General features: G+C 50.3%; 1 protein-coding gene across 1 annotated transcript in view; it reads left to right on the top strand.

Annotated features, from left to right (window-relative positions):
- The first annotated feature begins 1,809 nt into the window (after positions 1-1,809).
- CAPN2 (calpain 2) overlaps positions 1,810-17,980 on the top strand; it is a 62,377-nt gene continuing 46,206 nt past the window's right edge. Inside the window, exons 1-2 of the mRNA XM_035281448.3 lie at positions 1,810-2,094; positions 7,358-7,427. Of these exons, the coding sequence (XP_035137339.2) occupies positions 1,858-2,094; positions 7,358-7,427 (307 nt within the window). The 5' untranslated portion in view covers positions 1,810-1,857. The remainder of the gene's footprint in view (positions 2,095-7,357; positions 7,428-17,980) is intronic.

Here is a 17,980-nt window from a genome sequence, read left to right as displayed (position 1 = left end):
GAGGAGAGGAGGTAGTTTCTTCCCATCTGCACTTCTTGGCATGCACCCATGTCTGGTGTGTGCTGAGAATCACACCCTATCTCCACAACACAGTGCTCACAGCAGCCAACACAGGATTCTAAACGCTCTCCCAATATTAACACAACTAATCCTCCCAGTTAAGTATGAGTTTCAGATAAACAATGAATCATATTTTCTTTTAGTATAAATATGTAGCCCGTGCAATATTTGGGGCCTACATATACTTTAAAAGTATCTGTTGTCTACCTGAGATTCAAATTAAACATTTGGGAGGGCTGTTGTTTTATTGGCCAAATCTTTCTTCTTTTTTTTTCTGATACTAAGTCTGGCTCTCTCACCTAGGCTGGAGTGCAGTGGTGCGATCTCAGCTCACTGCAACTTCTGCCTCCCGGGTTCAAGCGATTCTCCTGTTTCATCCTCCCAAGTAACTGGGATTACAGGAGCCCACCACCCGCCACCACGTATTTTTTAGTAGAGACGGGGGATTCACCATGTTGGCCAGGCTGGTGTTGAACTCCTGGCCTCAGGTGATCCGCCCACCTAGTCTTCCCAAAGTGCTGGGATTACAGGTGTGAGCCACCGTGCCCGGCCTTACTGGCCAAATCCGACAACCCTATCTGTAATCAAATAAACAGCGCAGCAGTACTAACTGCAGCATTGTGATTACAGCAGGGCCTCTAAGGTGGCTTAGAGTCCCTATTCTGCCTGTGACTGCTGTGCCACATTGGGGGCGTCGTTTAGCCTCTCCAAGGCTCACTTTTCCCATCTGTAAGATGGGGACAGTATCAGTGCCTTCTTCACAGTTGCTGGGTGGGGACGTCGTTTAGCCTCTCCAAGGCTCACTTTTCCCATCTGTAAGATGGGGACAGTATCAGTGCCTTCTTCACAGTTGCTGGTGGGGACGTCATTTAGCCTCTCCAAGGCTCACTTTTCCCATCTGTAAGATGGGGACAGTATCAGTGCCTTCTTCACAGTTGCAGGGTGGGGACGTCATTTAGCCTCTCCAAGGCTCACTTTTCCCATCTGTAAGATGGGGACAGTATCAGTGCCTTCTTCACAGTTGCAGGGTGGGGACGTCATTTAGCCTCTCCAAGGCTCACTTTTCCCATCTGTAAGATGGGGACAGTATCAGTGCCTTCTTCACAGTTGCTGGTGGGGGCGTCGTTTAGCCTCTCCAAGGCTCACTTTTCCCATCTGTAAGATGGGGACAGTATCAGTGCCTTCTTCACAGTTGCAGGGTGGGGACGTCATTTAGCCTCTCCAAGGCTCACTTTTCCCATCTGTAAGATGGGGACAGTATCAGTGCCTTCTTCACAGTTGCAGGGTGGGGACGTCGTTTAGCCTCTCCAAGGCTCACTTTTCCCATCTGTAAGATGGGGACAGTATCCCGGTTGCTGGAGGATTGAATGACATGTTGTGTGCAGAGACGGCTTTTGGCTCCAAGTTCACAGCAGCTGCTGTCGCTTCGTTGACTTCACTACCTGACCCTCTGCTAACTCCCCGGGGGGTGTTTCCTGGGCCGCCACAAGGACCCTGGCCTCCGGGGTCCCCAGCCTTCCTCCCCAGGGGCCGGGAGGGTGGCCTCGGGTTCCGGTGGGAGCCCCCCCCGTGACCCCGCGCGATCCCGGGATTGGGCCGCAGATGGCAGCACCGGCCCCGGGCCGCAGCGGTCCGGTCCCCGCGCGGTGCAGGCGGCGGGTGGTCCCGGGCCGGGCTTGGCTGAGGCCACACCCCGCGGGCCGGGCCGCTTCCCTCCGGTGAATCATCGCTCGCAGCTGGGGCGCCCGCGGAGTCGCCCGACCTTGCTCTGCGCAGTGCGGCCGCCGGGACCGCAGCATGGCGGGGATCGCGGCCAAGCTGGTGAGGGACCGGGAGGCGGCCCAGGGGCTGGGCTCGCACGAGAGGGCCGTCAAGTACCTGAACCAGGACTACGGGGCGCTGCGGGACGAGTGCCTGGAGGCCGGGGCGCTCTTCCAGGACCCCTCCTTCCCGGCCATGCCCTCGTCCCTGGGCTTCAAGGAGCTGGGGCCCTACTCCAGCAAGACCCGGGGCATCGAGTGGAAGCGCCCCACGGTAGGCAGAGCGCGCGGCAGGACGCGGGCAGGGCGGGTGCAGCCCCGGGGCTGCAGTGGGGACCCCGCAGGCCCGCGACACTAACGCGCCGCCCGAGCCCGGGACTCCGTTCGAGCGTGGGGGGACCCCGGGGCCTGCCCTCTCTTCCACGCACCGAGCTTTCCTGGGCGGATCGGGCCGAATCACTGCCCTCAAACCCCACTCGCAGGCCCGCCAGGGGAGCGGCTTTAGGGCTTCACAAAAACTCGGGGTGGCACAGGAGGCCGGGGTGAAACTGAGTGGACTCCAGCGGGAGCTGGAAGGGGAGGGGAAGCGGGTGTGCAGGGAAGGGATGGTGAGAGGCAACGTCTACCAGAGAAAGTCTTGTCTCTAACCCGGGTTCTGTCTGTTCATGGAAGGCGACAGGCCGCAGCCTGGTAATTTTGTGACTAAGGATAGTCTCATGCAGCCCTGAGGTTAGATTTATTTTTCCAAAGGGCCAGGGAAACCTCCCCATAATGTTGACACTGGTAATTAACCGAGGACACGGAGGTGCTCCAAGGAGCCAGTGTCTCATGATTTCCCTGGCGGGAATCCTCCGGGAGGCCTCCAGACCCCCTTATCCTGCCCCCCTAGGGTCTCTGTCCTCCCTTCCCTGGGACACCTTCTGCTCCCCAGTCTATTTGTCCACTCCGTTTCCTGGACAACCCCTGTGGCTCTTCCTCCTGTGAGACACTTTCGCAGGCTTCTCCCGCCACGCCTAGCAAAGCCTGCAGGGAAGTGCAACTTCTAGATCCCTGTTATGAGAACAAGCCTTCCAGCTCTGCTTCCACACCCGGCAGCCTCACAGGTCACCTTGTGACCCTAAATCCAGCCCGCTGGTAGCGAGGTCTGCAGCAAGCACCCTAGCCTAGGCTTGGAGCACTTGGGTTCTTCTTGCTAACCTGCCGGATGACCTTGAGTGAGTTACTTAACCTCTCTGTGCCTCCACATCTTCATCTAAAAGAAATCACTCTGCCTAGATATTTTCTCTCTTCTGTGGCCCACAGGCCCGGCCATCCTGCCTCCTTTCAGTCTCTCAAAGGGCCAGTTCTTTCCTGCATGAGGCCCTCTCACCAGCAAGGCACGATCCTACCTGGGTTTCTGGAGTGCAGCTCACTCTCATTCTTTCCAACTTAGTCACACGTTCCCTTCCCAAAGAGGTCTTTTCTGACCCTTCTTAGCAGCCGCCTCCCCTCCGCCTGGGTATTCTCTAACTCACCCCATGCATTTCCTTCCCAGCATTGTCACACTTGAGAAATATAATCACATGTATTCGTTCTTCCTACTGAACTGCAGGGATCATATGTACATTATTTACCAGAATATCCGCAGTGCCTAGCACGTAAGCATGCCTTTCACAGCATTGATTGAGCACCTCTTACATGCCAGGCACTGTCCTGAGAGCTCAGGAGATACGGTGTTGAACACAGAAGAAGTGACTGTAGAATGAGTGGATGCAGGATTGTAATGAGCCTCACATGAAATCCTGGTTGTGAAAGCGATACACTGACTCAACAGTGTCTCACGACGATAATCCCAGCATTACGGGAGGCCAAAGTCAGAGGATTGTTTGAACCAGGAGTCTAAGACCAGCCTGGGCAACATAGTAAGACTTGTCTCTATAAAGACCATCCTGGTCAACATGGTGAAACCCCGTCTCTACTAAAAATACAAAAATTAGCTGGACATGGTGGCACGTGCCTGTAATCCCAGCTACTCGGGAGGCTGAGGCAGGAGAATTGCCTCAAACCAGGAGGCAGAGGCTGCGGTGAGCCGAGATTGCGCCATTGCACTCCAGCCTGGGCAACAAGAGCAAAACTCCGTCTCAGGAAAAATAAAAAAATGAGACACAACCCAAGAGAATGTGTTCACTTTACATTTGCATGTTTACACCGTGAGTTCACACACTTATTCACTTACTCTTGCATTCATTCAATAAGGATTTCTCTAATCTCTACTATGTGCCAGGCATAATACATATAGTTCCTGCTTCTGAAGACTTTTTTGAGGCTAGAGGGGACCGAGACAGGTCCCCCAACAGCCGGAAATGCCTGTGGGACTTCCAGATGAGGATATGGAGGTCTAGAGATGGTGGAGGGCCACTGCTTAGAGCAGGCTGCACTGCACAACCAAGTGAGAGTGTGACTATTACTCTCCCCATTTGCCGGGTGAAGAAACTGAGGCTTGGAAAGGTTAAACACTTGCCCAGAGTCAAGCTTGTGTAGGGTGTGAATCCAGGGCTGTGTGTAGTCTGTGCATGTTGAGCCTACCCCTCATGGCTGCACTCCCTGTCTCCATCCTACCTTCTCAAATGCTGCAGAGGTCAGGCAAGAGGAGCACAATTGTGTCCACTGGATTTGGACATTAGCAAGTCATTGGTGACTTAGCAGAGCAGAGCAATTTCTTTTTTTTTTTTTTTTGAGATGGAGTTTTGCTCTTGTTACCCAGACTGGAGTGCAATGGTGCAAGCAATTCTCCTGCCTCAGCCTCCCGAGTAGCTGGGACTACAGGTGCGCACCACCATGCCCAGCTAATTTTTGTATTTTTAGTAGAGACGGGGTTTCACCATGTTGACCAGGATGGTCTCGATCTCTTGACCTCATGATCCACCCGCCTTGGCCTCCCAAAGTGCTGGGATTATAGGCGTGAGCCACCGCGCCCGGCCTAGCAGAACAATTTCAATGGAAAGGTAAGGGCAGAAGCGAGACAGTTGTAGACTCCAGAGTAGAGGGACTGGAAATGAAGAACATGATCAACTCATTTAAGAAGGGCGCCTGGGAAGAGGAGAAGTGATAGGTCGAGCAGGACCTGGACTTCGAGAGCCTATTTGTTTTCTTTTTTTTTTTTTTTTTTTTTTTTTTTTTTTTTTTATATGAGAACAACTAGAATGTATCCTATGTTGAATCACCAGGAGGAAGGGATTAAAGATAAAGGCAGGGCGGGGACAGTGAAACAGGGTCCCTGAGGAAGTAAGAATAGGGTTCCAGGCAGGGCAGGGGAGCAGGTTAGCCTTGCAGCTGCCCTTCCTTGGAGAGGGGATTTCACAACACTGGCAAGAGTGGCTCCAGCACCTGGGAGGGGAGAAAGCAGGAAGGGCCATGGGCCAAGGGTCCAAAGGCCGTGCAGGGCACAGTGAGGAGAAAGCTGATGTGATCCGGGTGGCACATCAGATTCTCCCAGCGATCAGTCTGTTAGGAGCAAGGGCAGGTGTTGTGAACCCCTGTTTTTCTCCCAAGAGCGCAAAAACACTGAGAGGTTTCTCACTTGCTTATCTTCAGCGGGCCACACTCAGCTTCAAACCCCTACGTACTGTCTCCAAGTTCAGTGATCGTTATCATCAACTTCTTCAACGGGAGTAATAACAGGTCACATTTAGGGAGTGCTTACGGCACGTTCACATCACTCTCGCATTCGACCGACACTCAGAACCAACCTCTGTGGTAGGTATTTCCTTGTTCCTATTTTGCAGATGAAAAATCTGAGGCTTCAAAAGGTTAAGTAACTTCTCAGGGTCCCAGGAGCTATATAATAAGTGCCAGGGCCAGGATTCAAACCCAAGTCATCAGAATAGTGCCGCAAAGCCCAAACCGTCCGCCCCTTTCCACTGACTGGTAAATCTCGGGTTTAATTTGGTGCCTTACATGCTGTGCACAACTTTCAGTTTTCTGAAGCATCACTAAGCACCACTCTGAACTGTGACTTCTCTAGAGAGGTTGCTAAGGCGCTAGAAAGTTTCTAAAGTATCATGGAAAATCCCTGCTGGGGTAAGTGCCTGGCACACTCAGGATCATCAGTGTGATTCTTTATAATAAACAGACTCGGAGCACCAAGCCCAGTCTGTTCTGTCAGCTGGATAAGAGCTCACTGGCAGGCCTTGGGCCAAGCTGGCTTCCTTTCCCTCAGCATAAGAGTGTTCTGATTCTCTCTGCCGTTCCCAAAACCAACAGGAGCAGAGAGCGACAACAGAGGCATGAAGGGAATGTGCTTTGCGGCAGACGGTGGCCCCGGAAGAGCTCTCAAAATCTGAGCCAGGGTGAATGGGGGCTACATCCGAGTCTCACGTAGGCAAACTTCTGCTAGACAGAGGGGGCATGCCAGGGCCGCTGGGTGGAGGAAGGCATATGCAATGCAAGCAGATGTAAGCACAGGAGCAGCTCCTCTAAGTCAAGGTTGCCTGAGCCCAGAGAGGCCTAGATTTGTGCCCCAACTTCCTCTGTGGTTTTTGGGTGGAGCTCTTCAGAATCGAAACACACTCAGAGGGCTGCTGAAAGGGCTAAGAAGTGTTCAAGGTTGGCTTCCATCAGGCTGCTCCTGACAACGGCCCCTGAGGTTTTAGCACCCTTAGAGGCATGGTACCAAATCAGAGGCAGGGCGGGAGCAGAAACAGTTGGTGCATTTGATCAGTAGGTTCCAATGCCAGTGCTGTCTATTACCTGTGAGCTGTGTTAACTTTGGACACAGCACTTCACCTTTTTGAGCTGCTTCCTCCCCTATAAAAGGAGGATAACACCCATTCCTGAGAGGGCTGCATGAGATAAAGCTTCAGGCCCAGTCTCTGATATAAGCAGGTACAGAATAATGTGGATGCTCCAAGTTCCATGGCCCTGTGGAAGAATTCAGAGGGGTTAGGTCCCCCTGTCCTCAAAACGGTATGTGTTAGGTATTCAGAGTAATACCTAGGTCATAAATTGTAGAGTACAAAGACTCTGGGACTCAGACTTGAAGGGATGAGTGAGGATCAGACTAGGAAGGAGGACTTCCTGGAGGAGGTGACAAGCCTCTATATATGACGCTATATGGAAAAAGAGGGAAGAGAGTGGGAAAGGAAGAAATTTCATGCAAGCAAAACAACTTGCATGCAGGAACAGAGGAGAGAGGGTGCCAGCCCAGTGGAGAGGGTGGCTCTAGAGTGCGGATGATCTCAACATCTGGCTGAAAAAGCTGAACTTGATGCTGCTGTGTGCCCTGGGAAACAGCACAATGAAGGAGGCTCCAGGCAGTCTGGAGTGTGTAGGGTCCAATGCCTGCCCTTCTCAGACAGGACTGCCCACCCACCCATCAGGGCCAGGGAGCAAGGGTCAGAGGACCTCATGACACAGAGCTCTGACTATGATGACACACTTTCCCCAGAGGGGAGGGGGAGAGAAGAAGGGGTTAGAAGTCCCCATGGAGAATGGGGGAATCCTAACTGCAGAAGCACCTGCCTGGTGAGCTAACAGCACTCTGTGGGTCTCGTTCCCAGGAGATCTGCGATGACCCCCAATTTATCATTGGAGGAGCCACCCGCACAGATATCTGCCAAGGAGCTCTGGGTAAGTGATGGCTTCAGCGCAAGCAGAGGGTCTTGGTTGTAAGGCTGTGGGTGGAAGAGATGAGGGACAATCGTGGCTTCTCTCCCTTCCCAATCAGCTTGGCAATTTCTATTTGCAGAAGCCCTATGGAATTTCTACCCTCAGCCCCAAGCTTGGGCACACAAATGAGGCCCCCTGTGTCCCCTGCACAGGGCGAGTTGCTGAAGTTACAGAGATACTGCCACTGGGAGGCCCGGGGGCTTCTGAATGTCAGCCACCCCTTGGTATGCATCTCCTGGAGCCAGTATTATCAGTCGTTCTCCAAATAGTCTCTGGGCCGAGGACCAGATGGTAGGACTCCCCCAGGCCAATGACCACACTGAGACATCAGTTCTCTGAGGTTCAGGGACCAGGGAAAGTGACAGAAATGCTAATGCTCGCTGCTGAAGGAAGTTAAGGTACCAGGACATTCTCAGTGTTTGCAAGACACGCTCACCATGGTATCAAGACAGAGGGAATGGGAGTGTTGTCAAGGCAGTCGTAATGCTCACTGAAGTAAAATTAACTGGAGTAGCTGTATTGTCCGAAACCTTGCTTTCCGGAGCCAAGTTCAGGTTTGTTTCTTGTTGAGGGTTTGAACCCACAGGGTTCCCCACCTTTAGTATGAAAACTCCCAAAGCTTCTAGGAAGTCCCAGCGACGGGGCCTGGGGCTGTTATTTATGATTCTCATAGAATCCGCCCTCAGTGTTCTTTTACTCATAATAAATGTGGGCCTACAATTACTGGAGCAGATTATTTGCTCTGATAAACCAAAAATCTGTTTCCTGCCATCAGCCTCAGCCGGCTCCCCAGTAACAAAATCAGTCAACTAGAGTTGTACTTCCTGTCCTCATCCACCTAGCAGAGGTTCTAGTACTCCCACATCCCTGGTACCAGCAGATAACAGCTAACATTTAATGTGCATACACTGTTTGTGAGACGCTGAACCGTGCTTGCAAAATCTCTAAGGCCCCGTGATTATAGATGAGGATGGAGAGGTCCTCCTACAGCTGAAGTGGGGGCTGGTACACAAATGCAGTTAGTCTGACCCCAGGGTATGTTTAAATCCTGAGCTAGAATCCCTAGGAGGGGGCCTGGAAAATTTTCCAGCCCTGAGGGATGTAAAGGCATCTGTGTGAATCATTAGGACTGACCGTGAGGAAGAAAGTGACCTGGGCGAGAAAGCTTGTCTGAGCTTAGGCTCTGCAGATTCCTGAGATGCCAGAGCACATTCTTACCTGCAGAAAAGACTCCTTTCATTTCGTTTCTTCTTACCCTACAAAAGACAGAAGACAGAGGTCCTTGAGCACCCAAGGCAGATGCTCCAGGAAAATCTATTCATTAGAGAAAATGGAATTGATGGAAACTGACCAACTCTGGGGGCTTTAGAGAATTGAGAAACAGCCTGGCACAGTGGCTTACGCCTGTAATTCAAGCATTTTGGGAGGTCGAGGCAGGCAGATCATCTGAGGTCAGGAGTTCGAGACCAGCCTGGCCAACATGGTAAAATTCCATCTCTACTAAAAATACAAAAAAAATTAGCTGGGCAGGGTGGCATGCACCTGTAATCCCTGCTACTCAGGAGGCTGAGGCAGGAGAATTGCTTGAATCCAGGGGCGGGGGTTGTAGTGAGTGGAGATTGCGCCACTGCACCCCAGCTTAGGCAACAGAGCAAGACTCCATCTCAAAAAAATAAAAAGAGAGAGAGAGAGAATCCAGAAACAAACCCAGCAACTGTCTAACATCTGCTTCAAAGTTTAATAATAGCTTAAGGGTCAAAGTGAAAGCAACAAATGTATGATTTAAGTCCTATGTAAAGCACTGGGTCATTTGGAGAGAAGACGGCAAAGCTTAAGATTCCGGGGAGAAATTCCTCTCCCAGGGGAATTTTAAACCAGGTGAAATGTAAACCTTTTAAAAATTTATCAGTGCCGGCCAGGCCAGTGGCTCATGCCTATAATCCCAGCACCTTGGGAGGCTGAGGTGGGTGGATCACGAGGTCAAGAGATCGAGACCATCCTGGTCAACAGGGTGAAACACTGTCTCTACTAAAAATACAAAAATTAGCTGGGCATGGTGGTGCTCACCTGTAGTCCCAGCTACTCGGGAGGCTGAGGCAGGAGAATTGCTTGAACCCAGAAGGCGGAGGTTGCGGTGAGCCAAGATCGTGTCATTGCACTGCAGTCTGGGTAACAAGAGCAAAACTCTGTCTCAAAAAAAAATGTATCAGTGCCTAGTCTGTAATTTCTCAGGGGGTTATGTGTGTGTGTGATGCACTATTGGTTATTTTGTTCTTTTGGCCTTTTATTTTGGAGAACTCTAGCTAGATCACAGTCTGTGGAATGTGGTATACTGTACTCTCACCCTGATTCTGGCATCTGGGCACTGGGTGGTGATGAGCGTTGACCATTCCCATCACCAAATCCCAACGGTCTCACAAGCACCAGGAACAGAGGCCATGGCGGCAACACCCTGCAACATGGCCAGAGATAGGAGCCTACACTCAACTCTGTCGGTAGTGGGGAGAGTGGGCAAGTCATTACCTGGAACTTCTATCTGGAACCTCCGTCTCTTCCAAAAACAGAGAAGTGAGGAGGGTAAATGACGTGACCTCAAAGACCCCGTGACACGTTGTATTCAGCTTTTCTAAAGTCATTCCCCGGTTTCTGACCAGCTATTCCTCATTCCTTGTGCTAGAGGGCTAGAGCCCCACAAGATCATCCTTTTTCTCTCTTTCTCTCTCTCTCTTTTTTTTTTTTGTTGTTGTTATTGTTGTTGTTGAGACTGAGTCTTGCTCTGTCACCCAGGCTGGAGTGCAATGGCACAATTTCAGCTCACTGCAGCCTCGCCTCTTGGGTTCAAGCAATTCTCCTGCCTCAGCCTCCCGAACAGCTGGGACTACAGGCGCATGCCATCATACCCAGCTAATTTTCTGTATTTTTAGTAGAGACAGGATTGCACCATATTGGCCAGGCTGGTATCGAACTCCTGAGCTTGTGATCCACCTGCCTCGGCCTCCCAAAATGCTGGGATTACAGGCATGAACCACCGCACCCGGCCTCTCTCTCTCTCTCTCTCTTTTTTTTTTTTTTTTTTTTAAGGCAGGGTCTCACTCTGTTCCCCAGGGCTGGAGTGCAGTGGTGGGATCTTGGCTCACTGCAGCCTCCTGGGCTTGAGTGATCCTCCCACGTCAGCCTTCTGAGTACCTGGGACAACAGACACATGCCACCACACCTGGCAAATTTTTGTATTCTTTGTAGAGACTGGGTCTTGCCATGTTTCGCAGGCTGGTCTGGAACTTCTGAGCTCAAATGATTCACCCACCTCGGCCTCCCAAAGTGCTGGGATTATAGGTGTGTACCGCTGCACCCAGCCAAGATCATTCTTTCATTACACACACAAAGAGTAATAACAGCACCTGTCACCTACAGAACAGTGTGCAATTCATGGAGCATTTTTTCACTGCAGTATGTCATGTACTCATCCCATATCTAAAGTAAATATTTTCACCCCACTGTACAGATAAAAACACTGAGGCACAGAGAGGGCAGGGTAAGTATAAAGCCACACAGCTAATAATTGCCAAAGGATTGAACTCTGGTCTGATTGTAAATCCTGCACTCTTCGTAACCCATGCTCCCTCCAACTTGCCATAGTGCTGTGCTGAGGAACCGTTCGCAGCAAAATTCATTTTTTCCACCTGTGCTTTCTACCCTGATCCTTACTCAGTTCACCCAGGGAATTTGGGCAGGTGACAGTCTTAGACCTGTGCACCTCCCTGACCTATTTACTGTGCTGCTCAGCAAGGGTTAATCCATGATCACCCACCCTCCTTCTCAGAAGGCTCAGCTTCCAAGCTTTCCCAAAGCCATTCAAATCATGTTTACAGAGCTGCTCTGACCATGAGCCACCTGCAGTGCAGAACATAGTTGTACGAGAATTGACTCAGCAGAGAAAAATCTGCCCTTCTCGGAGAAGGGCTGGAGACCCAGCCAGAGCCTCCACCAGCGGGCCCTGCAGCTAAGTATGGCTCTGAAATTATGGGGTAGTAACCACGTACTTACAGGTGCTTGCCACTTGAAATAGCTCTCAAGGACCCGGATAATTTCAAGGCTGAGCTGCTCCTACCTCTGGTGCTTTGTCCTGGGTCACCACTGAGTTTTCCCCACAGCCCGCAGAGCTCACATGAAGGCAGCTACCCCAGCCAGGAACGCAGAGGTGAGCATATAGGCCCCTGGCTTCCTGAGGGAGAGCCCAAGGCTACCAAGGCTGTTGAAACAGCATACCCAGCCAGGTGTGATGGCTCACGCCTGTAATCCCAGCACTTTGGAAGGCCAAGGCAGGCGGATCACCTGAGGTGGAGAGTTCGAGACCAATCTGACCAATGTGGAGAAAGCCCATCTCCACTAAAAATACAAAAATTGGCCAGGCATGGTGGCACATACCTGTAATCCCAGCTACTCGGGAGGCTGTGGCAGGAGAATCTCTTGAACCTGGGAGGCAGAAGTTGTGATGAACCGAGATCACTTCATTACACTGCAGCCTGGGCAACAAGAGCAAGAATCCATCTAAAAAAAAAAAAACCCTCATTTCATTGTAACCCAGCAAATGTTCCCCAGGCCCTTCAGAGGTGGGTCAACGTGCCTCCTCCTCAAGATGTCACATGGACCCCCAGAACCCACTGGGAGCTGTTTGACTACAGGGTGCCCCACCCCACATTCTAGCTCAGCAGAGGGTGGGGAAGGGGCAAGATCCATGGGAAAGGCAAGCCAGATGGGGACATTTTCAGTCCTGTTTCTTCTACCACTTATTAGCCACTTATTTGGACCCAACCTGTCTGAGCCTCAGTTTCCTCTTCTGTGAAATGGGATAATGATAAGGAGGCTCCCTTCCCAGGGCTGTGGAGGAAAGTGAGATTTATACAAGCAAACACACTTGGCACACTGCACTGTAGAATCCCAAACCAATTTAAGGACCAGGATGATTATTACTGATTCCAGTTATGTGAAAAGTCCTTTCACCAAATTGCAGAAGAAAGAGAGGATAGTAGAGGAAGAGAAAAGGCAGAAAAGAAAACAAGTTGGGTTGGAAACCAGATCCTTGTCCTTGAAAAGTTCATATTCTAAGGGTGGAAATGCCGAGACGAGGAGAGAGAAACGTGGCCTGTGTTGGGGTAACTCACAGATTGAAACCAGGAGAAACTAGGGGAGCTAATGAACACAGAGGGCTCAAATTTGTATTCTTCAGTTTTAAACATGGAATTTTTAAGTGTTTTAAATAATTTTTTTCTTTCTTCCTTTTTTTTTTTTTTTTTTTTGAGACAGGGTCTTGCTCTGTTGCCCAGACTAGAATGCAGTAGCACAATCATAGCTCACTGCAGCCTCAACCTCCAGGGCTCAAGTGATCCTCCCACCTCAGCCTCCAGAGTAGCCAAGAGTACAGGCATGCGCCACCATACCCAGCTAATTTTTGTGTGTGTCTGCGTGGAGATGGGGTCTCACTGTGTTGCCCAGGCTGGTCTCAAACTCCTGGGCTCAAGCAATCCCCCTGCCTTGTCCTCCCAAAGTGCTGGGATTACAGGTGCAAGCCACCACACCTGGCAAATACTTTTTAAGTTATAAATTAAAAAATGTATTTTTATAATAGGTATCTTAAAAAATGTTAATAGAGTTTATTTTTTAGAACGGTTTTAGATTTATAGAAAAGCTGAGATGACAATACGGGAAGTCCCAGACACCTCACACCCAGTTTCCCCTATTATTAACGTGTTACATTAGTATGGTGTACGTGTTATAATGAATCAGCATTGATGCAGTATTATTAAGGTTTATTCTTTTTTTGAATTGCATTTTAGGTCTTGGGGTACATGTGAAGAACATGCAAGATTCTTGCATAGGTACACACGTGGCAGTGTGATTTGCTGCCTTCACCTATATCTGGCATTTCTCCCCATGCTCTCTCTCCCCAGCTCCCCACCCCCCACTGTCCCTCTGCTATTTCCCCCTGACAGACCCCAGTGTGTGATGCTCCCCGCCGTGTCCATGTGTTCTCATTGTTCAACACCCGCCTATGAGTGAGAACACGCAGTGTTTGATTTTCTGTTCTTGTGTCAGTTTGCTGAGAATGATGGTTTCCAGGTTCATCCATGTCCCTGCAAAGGACATGAACTCATCGTTTTTTATGGCTGCATAATATTCCATGGTGTATATGTGTCACATTTTCCCTGTCCAGTCTGTCATCAATGGGCATTTGCGTTGGTTCCAGGTCTTTGCTATTGTAAACAGTGCTGCAATGAACATTCGTGTGCATGTGTCCTTATAGTAGAACGATTCATAGTCCTTTGGATATATACCCAGTAATGGGATTGCTGGGTCAAATGGAATTTCTATTTCTAAGGCCTTGAGAAATCGCCACATTGTCTTCCACAATGGTTGAACTGATTTACACTCCCACCAACAGTGTAAAAGTGTTCCTTTTTCTCCACATCCTCTCCAGCATCTGTTGTCTCCAGATTTTTTAATGATCGCCATTCTAACTGGCGTGAGATGGTATCTCAATGTAGTTTTGATTTGCATTTCTCTAATGACCAGTGATGATGAGCATTTTTTCATATGTTTGTTGGCCTCATGTATGTCTTCTTTTGTAAAGTGTCTGTCAGTATCCTTCACCCACTTTTGAATGGGCTTGTTTGTTTTTTTGTAAATCTGCTTTAGTTCTTTGTAGATTCTGGATATCAGCCCTCTGTCAGATGGGTAAACTGCAAAAACTTTTTCCCATTCTGTTGGTTGCCAATTCACTCTAGTGACTGTTTCTTTTGCCATACAGAAGCTGTGGAGTTCGATTAGGTCCCATTGTCTATTTTGGCTTTTGTTGCCAATGCTTTTGGTATTAAGGTTTATTCTTTATGCAGATTCTCTTAGTTTTTCCCTAAGGTCCTTCCTCTGTTCTGGGATTCCATCCAGGACCCCACATTCCATTTAATTGTCTAGTCTCCTTCGGTTCCTCTGGGCTGTGACCATCTCTCAGTCTTTCCTTGATATTGATGACCTTGACAGTTTTGGGGAATATTGGTCAGAGATTTTGTAAGATGCCTGCTTATTGGAATTTGTGGTGCCTTTTAAATAACTTTGCAGTGGTACATACCTGTAATCCAAGCACTTTGGGAGGCTGAAGCAAGAGGATCGCTTGAGCCCACGGGTTTGGGACCAGCCTGGGCAACATAGCAAAACTCTGTCTCTACAAAAAAATTCCCTCAGCTTGTTGGCACATGCCTGTAGTCCCAGCTACTCAGGAGGCTGAAGTGGGAGGATCACTTGAGCCCAGGCGGTGGAGGCTGCTGTGAGCGTGCACTCTAGCCTGGTTCTGGAGTCACTGCACTGCAGCCCCGGCAACAGAGTGAAAATTTATCTCAAAAAAATAAAAAGTATGCATGTAGTTAAAATTTTTAAAGACTAGCAAATAGATATTAGCTGGTTTGATGGAGAAAGGAAATCCATTCTTTTTCTTAAAAATGATCTCTTTGGCTGGGCAAGGTGGCTCACACCTGTAATCCCAGCACTTTGGAAGACCAAGGTGGGCAGATCACCTGAGATCGGGAGTTCAAGACCAGCCTGACAAACATGAGAAACCCCCTCCCTACTAAAAATACAAAATTAGTTGGTGGCACATGCCTATAATCCCAGCTACTCAGGAGGCTAAGGCAGGAGAATTGCTTGAACCTGGGAGGCAGAGGTTGTGGTGAGCCAGTATTGCACCATCGCACTCCATCCTGGGCAACAGAAGTGAAACTCCATCCCAAAAATTTTTTTAAAAAAAGATCTCTTCACCACCAGTCCAAGCACCCCCATCACCAGCCTCCCAGGGCACTATCCATGGGTACATTGTCCATGGGCCATCATGTCCCCTTGGCTTCTCTTCTGCTTGTAAATTCTCTTACACCACTTTTCTCCCTTGTGGCTGCTGTCCACACTCCCAGCTGCCTTCCCTGTGCATCTAAGACAGCTCACAAGCAGGGCCAGGTGAACCGCTAACCTGCTGTTTTCTTGGAGGCCCCCGCCCCACCCTGGCTGCCCCAGCTTTGGCCATGGTACCTGTGGTCTCCAGCCTCATCAGATGCCTGAAGAACAAATCTCTCCTTAGCTGTCCCTGCCCCCTCTCCAGGAATAGGAGTGGTAAGACCCCCTCTAAGAATCCCCTCTTTCCCATATACTTTCCTGCAAAGCCACAGGACATGCAGAGCGGGATTCCAGGGCTCTAGCCCACTACTCATGGGCCTCTGGATCCAGGGGTGACCCTTCACCTGTTTTGGTGCCCTCTTAGCTTTTCCACCAGCTTCCTCTGACTAGGAGCAAAGCCACGCCCCTGTATGGAACTTTAAGACTGTGTGACAGAAAGGTGCCACTGGAGCCCAGGGCCTCATGGGGTTCCTCCGTCTTTCTGGGGATGAGGATCAGAGTGAGAAAGTTTCCAACATTCATTCTTGTTGGGCCCATTCTCGGGATGATGTTTCTCCCATATTTTGCTACCCCAGCCCAAGCGAGACTTGAGTACTTCAGTACTGTGAATCCCCACAGGAAGTCGGGAAATAGATATGCCTTTGTGGTTTCTCCAGGAGCTAGGAAGGAGAGTTCCTCACCAGCAGGAAGTTAAGACAGGAATTGGTGGCCAAGGGCAAGGTTCCACCTCCTCCTCCCTTCTTCTGTGGGGTCTGTGATGACAGCAGGGATTGGGGAGGCAGAGGGTGGGTTTGCCTGTGCCTGGGGGTGGGCAGCCAGGAATGAGCAGCCACCTCTGCTGTGGTACTGGACATACTACTCTGATATCAGCTAGTGACTGTGGGGGCAAAGGCCCAGCAGGGTCAGGGCTGCAGGGAACAGGCACGCAAAAAAGATGAAACATGCAACAGGTCACGTCCTCCTGGTCCAGCCACAGCTGAGAAGGGCAAGGGACTCGAGTGTGGGAGAGTGAACGTCAGGCCCCGGCATCCTCGCCTCCCTGCCATCCTCCCTTTTAGGGCCTCCCTTCCTGCACGTAGGACAGGGAGAGGGGAAAGGCAAGGCCTGGTCACTCACTGTGGTTCACAGTTCTGGTGTGTGTGCAGTTTAGGGAAGGAGGCTGAAGACCTCTTGTTAATGAGAGGGTGGGGCATGAGTACAATGGAGGATATTCCCCTCCCCTGCCAGCCCCTGATATAAATGAAGGGTGATTGTACAACAAGGGGAATTCCATTTGGGGGGTATCCTTTTCTGCGCTGCTGCCAGGCTGTGAAATGAGTAACAAAAGGATGGCCCAGTGTGACTCATCAGCCACCCTCTCGAAGCCCTTGCACGCTGGCAGGGTGTGCACTTCCTCTACAGAAGCCCCTCCCTGTCAGTTTCAGAGGGGTGGCCCCGAATTGGCTTTTCAGAGGTTCCTTCTCCTCCCTTCAAAGCGAAGACTCACAGCTGCCTGAAAATGGCTCTCCGCCTTCCTGGGCTGCCTAGGACCTTGAGAGATGTGTCTCTTTGGGACAGGGTGTCAAGTTTGCTGGAGATTGTTAAAATGCTGTTGTCTCAGGAAGGCTGAAATTTAGCCAGGAGCATCTTCAGATCTTGGTCTGTTTTTCATTTATCTAGCTGTCAGCATGGAAAGCAAAGGAACAAAAGTTCTAAAGAAATATAACACAAAACAAGTAAGATTTGAGATCCACCAGGGTTCCTCAACCTTGGCAACTGACTGGATAACTGCTCATTGTAGGGGCTTCCTGTGCATTATAGGATGTTTAGCTGCATCCTTGGCCTGTACCCACACACCCTCGTGTGGCACTCAAAAATGTCTGCAGACCTTGCCAAATGTACCCTGGGGGTTTGGCAGGGTTGGGGGTGCATGAAATGCCCACAACTGAGAACCACTGGCAGAGAAGGAATGAAGGGAGAGGTGCTGTGGGGTCACTGGGCATACAGAATGCCTTTTGTGGAGCCTGGTACAAGGGAGTGGCATTATGAGAGGTAGGAATAGCAGTGGTAGTCAGCAGGTGAGTTGCGGAAGACAAACTAAACATAGTTTCCAGCACTGCTCAGTCTAGTCTAGCCACAGTTATGAGTTAAAACTGTAGGAAAGGAGAAAGCACTGCATGTACAGGGTCAGGGCAGCATTACTGGGATAGCTGAGCTTGTGGGAGGGGAGCTCCAAGCTTCCCACTAGCACTGGGAGGAACACAGCAAAGGAGGCAAAGGGTACTCCCTGGGTCTCGGAGAATGCTTCCCCTGGCAGGCCATTTTGTCTGCTCAGCTTCCCAGCTCAGGTGACTTTCCAAAGCACACATCAGCAGGGAGACAGTGGGAACTGCAGAGCAGCGGAGTGGCCTGGCTGGCCTGACACTGGCATTTCTCAGTGTTGGCTCCATTCTCTTGCTGGCACCCCCAGGTGGGAGACTCTGTTAGCAGATGTATCTTACTATCCCTGGCTCCCTGTTATGCGTTTACAGTCGTATTGTCACACTCGTATCTAGTGTGTGACAATCTACCCCAAAACAAATGGCTTGAAACACAAGGCA

The sequence above is a fragment of the Callithrix jacchus genome, chromosome 19 (assembly GCF_049354715.1).
Source record: "Callithrix jacchus isolate 240 chromosome 19, calJac240_pri, whole genome shotgun sequence".
In the NCBI taxonomy this organism is placed as follows: domain Eukaryota; kingdom Metazoa; phylum Chordata; class Mammalia; order Primates; family Cebidae; genus Callithrix; species Callithrix jacchus.
This window is presented reverse-complemented; position numbering and strand designations above follow the sequence as displayed.